The 9447-nt window shown below is 38.4% G+C and overlaps 1 protein-coding gene and 1 pseudogene across 1 annotated transcript; both read left to right on the top strand.

Annotated features, from left to right (window-relative positions):
• The first annotated feature begins 604 nt into the window (after nt 1-604).
• On the top strand, nt 605-1273 carry LOC142071773 (claudin-22-like). Its single transcript, XM_075127341.1, has one exon. It carries the CDS (start codon nt 605-607, stop codon nt 1271-1273), a length of 669 nt encoding a protein of 222 aa, XP_074983442.1.
• Nucleotides 1274-2785: 1512 nt separating this feature from the next.
• On the top strand, nt 2786-3323 carry LOC142071973 (claudin-22-like; annotated as a pseudogene).
• The last annotated feature ends 6124 nt before the right edge of the window (nt 3324-9447 follow it).

Genomic DNA, 9447 nt, shown 5'->3' with positions numbered 1-9447 from the left:
CATTTTAAGAGAAACAAACATGGAAAAAATGAAACATACAAGGACCTTTTACAGAGAGTCTTCCCAGTGCTTGTGACATAGAACAAGAGAGTGGAGAATAAGCCACTGTGTATGTTGAGGAAGTCTAAGAATAAAGATTATAGGGAAACAGTCTACCTTTCTTTACAAGGCCTCGATTTACATCCCTGAAATGTCAAGTTTTGCTATTACAATGAAGTCCTGTTGAGGACAGAGCTGGCTTTTTATCACCACTTAAAATCTAATTAATCCGTATTGAAGCACAAAGATTTCTGTTGTATTTAGGGTGAGGGGTCATAGAGCCTTCTTTGTTCATCCGCAGACTTGTAATCATCAGGCACTGGAAGGTAATAGATCAAATCTTGATCAGAAAGCCTAACCCATGGTTTAGCAGAGTCCTTCGTCCTTTACATGAAACATTATATTCATGAAGAACAAAAAAGTGTTTCAGAGTTTTCAAAGGGTTAATATCTAAGCTTATATTCAGGGCACAAAGAACTAAGATCATCATAGCTCCAACCACCACAAAAGGTATCAGCCCTTAGAGAGACATTCCTCCTAAAGCTTTCTGGACTGTGCTCTTCTAATGGCTTTAGTCTACAGAACTGTGATGCAATTAAATGGCATTTTTTTCTCTCTGTTTGGATGGTTTCTATCCTGTCTCACTACCTATTTACCTGACTGGAAAAATCTCGCTTTAGAGTTAAATGAATTCGAGACCTGGACCATGGGACTCTGGCAAGTTTGTGTTTCCCAAGAGGAAGGGGGAATTCAATGTAAGGATTTTGATTCTTTCTTGGCTTTGCCTCCAGAGTTTAGGATTTCTAGGATTTTGATGTTTGTTTCAAATGGATTAGGACTTTTGGGCTTCTTGCTTTCAGGTTTTGGGTTGGACTGTTTGAAGATCGGTGAAAGACAACAGGAACTAAAGAAACGGCTATTACTGCTTGGAGGAATACTCTTCTGGATATCAGCAATTACAGTCATGGCCCCAGTTTCTTGGGTTGCTCACACTGTAGTCGAGGAAAATTTGGATGAGAATATCCCAGAGATTATTCCCAAGTGGGACTTGGGGGAAGCACTGTTTGTTGGCTGGTTTGCTGGAATATGTCTTATACTAGGAGGGTCACTACTTAATTGCACTGTCTGTTCATCGGAAGTCCATCCATCCTCAGTCCATTACACAGTAACAGAAATGCAAGATCACTGTCAACACTTGGAAACTGAAAATAGTCCTGAAAATCTAGGAGTTTAAGTAGTACAGACAGTCTTCTCTTTCTTTTCAGAACTCTAGCACAAGGCAGAAGCTTGTTCCAATAATGATTCAAAGGACCCTTTGTTACTTAGCTGATTCATTAAAGTTGTGTGTCTAATTCTTTCTTCCTGTAATTGTTCTTTCAACGTAGTGTCGTCGCTCCGGGGGGCAAAACTGTTTTGTTTTGCAGCAGGACATTAAAGCTATCATGACTGTATGGAAGAACCACTACTTTGTTTTGCTATTAAAGCTGAACTGTAGACCCCCAAAATGTATAAGGTTGCTCTCTCGTATGTTGGTTAAGAGCCAAAAATGTTAAGTTTCCTTTTCATGAGAAGCCAATTAAGTGGAATTCAAAGGCTTTGACTCCCTATGGCACAACCATCCACCTATCTGATCCAGTAACATTTTCATGATCGAGAGTATTTCCCACCTCTACAAATACCCTCAAAATACTTGTGTTCTGGGTATAGACTTTTGCTACAGAGAGAAGGAGATCTCTGTGTAAGAACTGTGTTTCTTTATCCAGGAAAATTCCCAAAACCCTAAGAAGACTGGCAGAGATCTCGTTTTTTTTAAAGCACTCTTAGTTTCTTAAAAATGCTGCATGTAATTCACCAGCATCACAGGCCAGTGTCCCAAAACAGCTAGTCGTTTGTTATCCCAACCTACTATGGGGAAAACAAGACACAAAAGTTAACCTGGATGTTCTGGCACCTGCATATTTCAGATACAAAGAAAAAAATTAAAGAGCCAGGGGTGGCTGAAAAATACCTAGTTGAAAGAGTTAATCTGCTCATAAGCATTTGCTATTTTATAGAGTATAGGAACTGAGTTTTTAATCATGAATACTTGAACGGCATTCAGTGAAAGATTTCGGTTAAACTTTTATCATATATAGCAGTTCTTGTACATGGAATTAGTCTGATTTTAAACAAATATACTTCTTAAAACTTTGTAAAATAAATGCAGTATTTTTCACAGGCAGACCACCTTATTTGTTAAACTATATAAAGTTTGCATGGGCTTATCCAAATATACGGAATGTGAATTATTCAGGTTATGAATTTTATCATCCCAAACAATGAGCTAATTAAAAACATCCAGAACTATTAAAACTACTTAGTGAAAAGGGTTGGAGTATTGTTACCCCAATAGCGATAGAAAGGGCACTATTATTGAGTGTATGCTTTTCTGTTCAAAGACCAGCTATTTTCTGAAAAGCAAAACCAATGGAATATGAGCCCAGCTGCAGCCACATCTTTGAATTACTGATTTATCACGTTATTTCTCTATACTCAAAGCAAATCCACAAGAAACCAGATCAAACGAAATCTGTCAAAAATCCTTTTACGAAATAGCATATAAAAGGAGGGAATTATTTCACAGCTTACAAAGTTTATGTTTAGCGCAACAAGCACTAAACAGAAAATGTATCTGTAGTAGTTGGTAGAGATATTCCTGAAGCGTTTGGACTCTATTATTAAAATGGATTTAGCCCACATAAGTAGGATGCAATTAGCTGGAATTTTATTATTTTTGTTAGGATAGGTTTTTACTGGTGCTTATAATAATTTGTCAGACTGGAAAAAATCTCAATTTGGATGTAAATGAACTGGAGACCTGGGACTTGGGACTCTGGCAAACCCGTACTGTTCAAGACGAATCAAGAGGAACACAGTGTAAGGACTTTGATTCTTTATTAGTTTTGCCTGCAGAGTTCAGGATTTTAGTGTCTACATCGAATGGGCTTGGGCTTTTGAGTCTCCTGATCTCTAGTTTTTGGACTGCCTGAAAATGGGAGCTTCGCAACATGAACTAAAAGAAATGACTGTTTACTGCATAAAGGAATACTTTTATGGATATCTGGAATCTGAACCTTACCCCCCGTTTCTTGCGTTACCCATGTTATGGCACAAACATTTTGGAATGAGGCTATTCTGGAGATTGTCCCAGATGGGAATTCGGGGGTGCACTATTTTCTGGCTGGTTTGGTAGATTCTTTGTGATACAAGGAATCATTACTTATATGCACAGCTTGTTCAGCTAAAGATCACGAATAGTCAGTTTGTTATGCAGTGGCAGAAATTCAAGATACCTATCAACTTTTGTAAATCGGAAATATAGATCTGAACATTTAAGAGACTTTAAGAAGGGCAGACACCCGTTTCCTTTCAAACTCGACGAGAAGAATCAAACTTTTCAGTTCAGGATTTGTAGGTTTATCTGACACAGACGAACCACCTCACCTACAAGGTGTTAGATTTTTAAAAAAACTTTGTTATTCCCTTTAATCACCAAGTTAGAACACTGCACCCTTCCTGCAAGTCCGGTAAACCATTTTCATGTTCATTGTGGAGAGAAAAAACAATTGAGACTTAACAGTGATTAGACTAATTACTTTGGTTGTATCTGTTGATATGATAATACAGTTTATGACTGCACATATCTGGTAAATAAAATACAAAATCATAATATATGGATGTTTAGTTTAAAAAGTTACCACACATTTTCACGTGTTGATCAATGTATCTGTCATATAAAAATAACTTACTATGGATCTAAAGTATGAGTTCTGGATTTTCTATTATGGAATATAGGCTTGATTCTATTCAATTAAATGGAAAAAAAACCTCCCAGTGACTTAATTGAGCAAGAATTTTTTCTTTGACTTGCGTATTTCCAACACTTAAGAAGCCTAAATAGTTTGCATTGGTGGATTTGCTGTGACAAGAAGGTAATGGGCAAGAAAGTTCTCGGTGTCCATTAAAAATGTTTATGCAAGACCTAGTGGGGTAGATCCTCAGGTGGTGCAAGGAGTCATAGCTCCACTGACTTCAGCAGAGCTATGGCCATTTACACCGTCTGAGGCTCTACCTCAGTCTCTCTGTTCTCTCATGTGCTAGGGTGACAGAGAGCAGAGGAGGGAGGTTAATGTGGGAAAGTGGAGTCCAGAGTTCCATGCCTATCTCATGTCACATGTAAATATATTTTTTGTACTATCAGTTTATACAGACCTCAATTTTCTCCATCACTAGAGCACCACACGCATTGGCACAAACTGTAGCTCATAAGAGCCTCAGGCCTAGAATACATTCCAGGACAATACTGAGCTGTGTTGCCTGCACGTGGAAGTTTGCACTTTGGATGGTTGTGGTCATAGCTATTATACACCGTTTTAATGAGCAGTGAATCTACTTGGACATTAACACTGGAGTTTAAGTGAAAACCGATGAGAGCACTTCCATTAGCATGATATGCCACGATCCTAAGGACTAGCAGTGATTGACGTTAACACTGCAGTGACTTTCTGAAGTCAACAAAAATAGTAAGTGAACATCTACTTTTGCAAAGAGCTCAGAAACAGCCCAGGAATCAAAGATTTCACTAAAATTAAACACTAGTCTACAAAACGGCTTTGTTAACGTTTTTTTTTTTTTTCAAATCACTGAAACACATTGAAAGTGCAGAGACAAAAGTTAATCTATGTGATGTATTTGCATACTTTTACAGACAAAATTAGAACAGAAACACATTCGGAGTATAACCTGATTAAATATTTAGTTCAGTCCTGAGCATTCGATGCTTAATACAGTATAAACATAGCAACAGTAAAAAAGATTTTAAAATTATTTGATTTGTATCCTAGAACAATTTCTGCTGAACTTCATTCATAATATTGTTTTGTACCTGTAATACTTAATTTTGATTACACAAGTGCAATTACATACTGATAACTGAAACACGAGAACTAATTACTGCATTTGTTATTCCCTGTACAGGGTAAACTCTAATTCTTCAAGAGTGAGATTTATAAATCTGAACTTCATGGTTTGTTCATATCCACTTTTAGTTCAGTCTATTGAATGTTTCAGCAGTGTGAATAATTTGAATTAGTAAAAAACAAAACCCCCACAACTGTTAAAAGCTGCCTATAAAAAAGTTTGTAACGCTACTAATGAGTTGGAAAGCGAGGAGAAAGAGCTGATATGTTTAAGTCTGTCTCATTTTAAAAATGAGCAAATTTTGCAAACTAAAGCCATCAGAACTTGACCGTCTTGGCCACACCCAATCAGAATTTATATTTTTATACTCCTCTGAAGGTTATTCAACATATACACAAACAGCAGCTAGTCTGGCAAGAATTTAGAAAGCTGTAAATATTTCCCACAATAGTTTAACATCAAACATTTTAAATGGCCAGAACTGAACTATATTTAACAGAACATAAATAAGACTGTAAATAAATAAAAAAATAAATCATACGGTACAATTCTACACATCCTACCAACACTTTATATAATCAAACTGAGAAGCTGAAACAGTCAACCTTCGTTTCACCTCTACAGTAAATGTCAAACTTCTGTTTTTAAAGTTTGACCTCACAAGCATGAATCATATCTTCTTGTTTCTAGTAGTCGTGTGTGTGTGTGTGTGTGTGTGTGTGTGTGTGTGTGTGTGTGTGTGTTAAAAGAACAGCAATAAATGGATATCCATGAAGAATGATGCTCAGTCAGTTGGCCTGACTGGCACTTGTTCAGAACTGTGTGGCCTCCAGTTATACATTTATTATTTCAAATCCTTTAAATGTATTTGTGTATCACAAGAAAATCCTTGGTGTGTTTAACAAAAGATTCTAGGCACAGAATTTTCTTACCTTGACATTCGCAAACATATTGTAGCTATGTTCTCTTCATCTTTCAACAAGGCTAATTACTTTCTGGAAAAGTGAAGTGCTATGTATAGGTGGCTTGTCAATATAATCTGTAGGTTAAGGACAAAGATTCTATCCATAGAATAAAAAAAAAAACTTTGAATTTAACATTTTTTTCAAAAACCTTCAGAGATTAGGTACTGTAGATACAAGTTGAGTTACATTGTTTGGCTATAAGATCAACCACAAAGTTTTGTTTTACCCAACAGCGTGTTGTAGATGCTTTATTCCAGATCTGATGCAGTCGCATGCTTCCCCAGGGACGATGACAAGCACATCCACATTGTGAAACAAAAAGGTCTGGTCAGATAAGTGAAAATTCTATTTTGATAGACATCTTGTGCACATTTACTCCTTAAGTTTGTTCAACTTGAACCATCATTATTCTGAAAAACAGCTTGTGTTTCATTTACTTAAAAAAAGGTAATGAGTACTGGAGTACATACCCAACTGAAATAGTTTATGGTTTCTAGGTCACAGATTTTTCCAGCATGGATTTCTACACCAACAATACTTCCGGTACTAGCGTCAGTGGATTCATTTTGAATTTGATGGGTAGTTTTTCCTCTTCTGACAACAGCACGGGTTTAATTTTTCATGAACCTGATCTTTTTTACATACTGCTTGTTGACAAAAGTAGACAACATTTAGGTCAAAAGGTTACATTTAAACGTAAGATTTGACAGCGCAGTGGTATGACTACTCATCTATAAACACTTTGATGTGAATTTGATTCAGCTTCAGTTTCAGAAAGCAGCTGCCCTTTTGGTAGTGTCACTGTTAAGAGGTTTTAGGGTTACTGGTCTGCCCTTTCCCCTCCCCACCTTGCAGATGCAAAGTACTGTACAGTGCAGCCCAAAGTACTGTACATTCACAAAATTATACTCCTGCACTCAGTACTCCACCTTCTTTCTTCACAGAAATAAAAAGGACAGTCAGGAAATGGTTTTCAGAAACAAAATCCCAACGTAGGTGATGGAAATTTATAAGATTTCATTTCTGCTTTCCGGTGAACAAAACCCATAAACAATCTCTATCTGCCTTGTTTCTCCCTTGTGACTGTCAAAAGGGACTAGAGCGGGCCAAAGCCTCCCAGCCAGCCATCCAATTATGATGTCAGTTGTGAGGATTTCCTGATCAAACAGATACTGCCTTAACAGAGAGAAGAAGAGAAGAGCGGCTAGTCCTGTAGGAAAAGAGGAAGAGTTAATGGAGACTACACCAACTATGAGCCCCAGGAGGATACAGGATGGGTTAAAGAGGATTACAAGGGAGAATAGGAATGGAAAGATCTTGCAGCCAGAGGGAACAGGGGATAGACTGGAGAATAGCACCGTCACCAAGAAAAGGCAGGTCTATGTGATTGGGGACTCTTTACTGAGAAGAATAGATAGGTCTGTAACCAGAGCTGATCCAGAGAATAGGAGGGTGTGCTGTCTTCCAGGTGCTAAAATACGGGATGTAGACCTGAGGTTGAAAAGGATTCTAAAGGGAGCAGGAAAGAATCCCCTAATTATCCTTCATGTGGGAACAAATGATACGGCAAGAGTCTCGCTGGAAAGTATTAAGGGAGACTATGCTAGGCTGGGGAAGACGCTTAAGGAAATCGAGGCTCAGGAGATCTTTAGTGGGATTCTGCCTGTTCCTAGAGAAGGGCAACAAAGGTGTGACAAGATTATGACTATCAACAGATGGCTTAGGCAGTGGTGCTATAAGGAGGGCTTTGGGATGTATGGCCACTGGGAGGCATTCATGGACAGAGGACAGTTCTCTCGGGATGGACTACATCTGAGTAGGGAAGGAAATAGACTTCTAGGATGGAGGGTGGCACAACTGATTAAGAGAGCTTTAAACTAGGAATTTGGGGAAGATGGTTGGGAGATGTCCAGGTAATCTCCACGCCGGATTTTAGCATTGGGAGGAAAGAAAACGAAGTAAGAGGATACAGCCATGGGTAGGAGGAAGGGCAGTGTAGATACCAGTCTAATAGGTTATACTGGCTGTAGAATGACCGGGCCTAATAGGGTACAGAATGTGAGTGAGGCCAAACAGCAAAAATTAAGATGTTTGTACACCAATGCGAGGAGCCTAGGTAACAAAATGGAGGAACTAGAGCTACTGGTGCAGGAAGTGAAACCAGATATAATAGGGATAACAGAAACATGGTGGAATAGTAGTCATGACTGGACTACAGGTATCGAAGGGTATGTGCTGTTTAGGAAAGACCGAAATAAAGATAAAGGTGATGGAGTAGCATTGTATATCAATGATGAGGTAGAATGTAAAGAAATAAGAAGCGATGAAATGGATAAGACTGAGTCCGTCTGGGCAAAAATTACATTGGGGAAGAAAACTATTAGAGCCTCCCCTGGGATAGTGCTTGGGGTGTGCTATAGACCGCCGGGATCTAATTTGGATATGGATAGAGCCCTTTTTAATGTGTTCAATAAAGTGAATACTAAAGGAGACTGTGTGATCATGGGAGACTTTAACTTCCCAGATAGAGACTGGAGGATGAGTGCTAGTAATAATAATAGGGCTCAGATTTTCCTAGATGCGATAGCTGATGGATTCCTTCAGCAAGTAGTTGCTGAACCAACTAGAGGGGATGCCATTTTAGATTTGGTTTTGGTGAGTAGTGAGGACCTCATAGAAGAAATGGTTGTAGGGGATAATCTTGGCTCAAGTGATCATGAGCTAATTCAGTTCAACGGAACGGAAGGATTAATAAAAATAAATCTGCAACTAGGGTTTTTGATTTCAAAAGGGCTGACTTTCAAAAATTAAGGAAATTAGTTAGGGAAGTGGATTGGACTGAAGAATTTATGGATCTAAAGGTAGAGGAGGCCTGGGATTATTTTAGATCAAAGCTGCAGAAGCTATCGGAAGCCTGCATCCCAAGAAAGGGGAAAAAATTCATAGGAGTTGTAGACCAAGCTGGATGAGCAAACATCTCAGAGAGGTGATTAAGAAAAAGCAGAAAGCATACAGGGAGTGGAAGAAGGGAGGGATCAGCAAGGAAAGCTACCTTATCGAGGTCAGAACATGTAGGGATAAAGTGAGACAGGCTAAAAGTCAAGTAGAGTTAGAACTTGCAAAGGGAATTAAAACCAATAGTAAAAGGTTCATTAGCCACATAAATAAGAAGAAAACAAGGAAAGAAGAAGGGGGACCGCTAAACACTGAGGATGGAGTGGAGGTCAAGGATAATCTAGACATGGCCCAATATCTAAACAAATACTTTGCCTCAGTCTTTAATAAGACTAAAGAGGATCTTAGGGATAATGGTAGCATGACAAATGGGAATGAGGATATGGAGGATATTTGAGGTAGAAGCGAAACTCAAACAGCTTAATGGGACTAAATTGGGGGGCCCAGATAATCTTCATCCAATAATATTAAAGGAATTGGCACAAGAAATTGCAAGCCTATTAGCAAGAATTTTTAATGAATCTGTAAA

Source organism: Caretta caretta, chromosome 4 (genome assembly GCF_965140235.1).
Source record: "Caretta caretta isolate rCarCar2 chromosome 4, rCarCar1.hap1, whole genome shotgun sequence".
Taxonomy (NCBI): domain Eukaryota; kingdom Metazoa; phylum Chordata; order Testudines; family Cheloniidae; genus Caretta; species Caretta caretta.
This window is presented reverse-complemented; position numbering and strand designations above follow the sequence as displayed.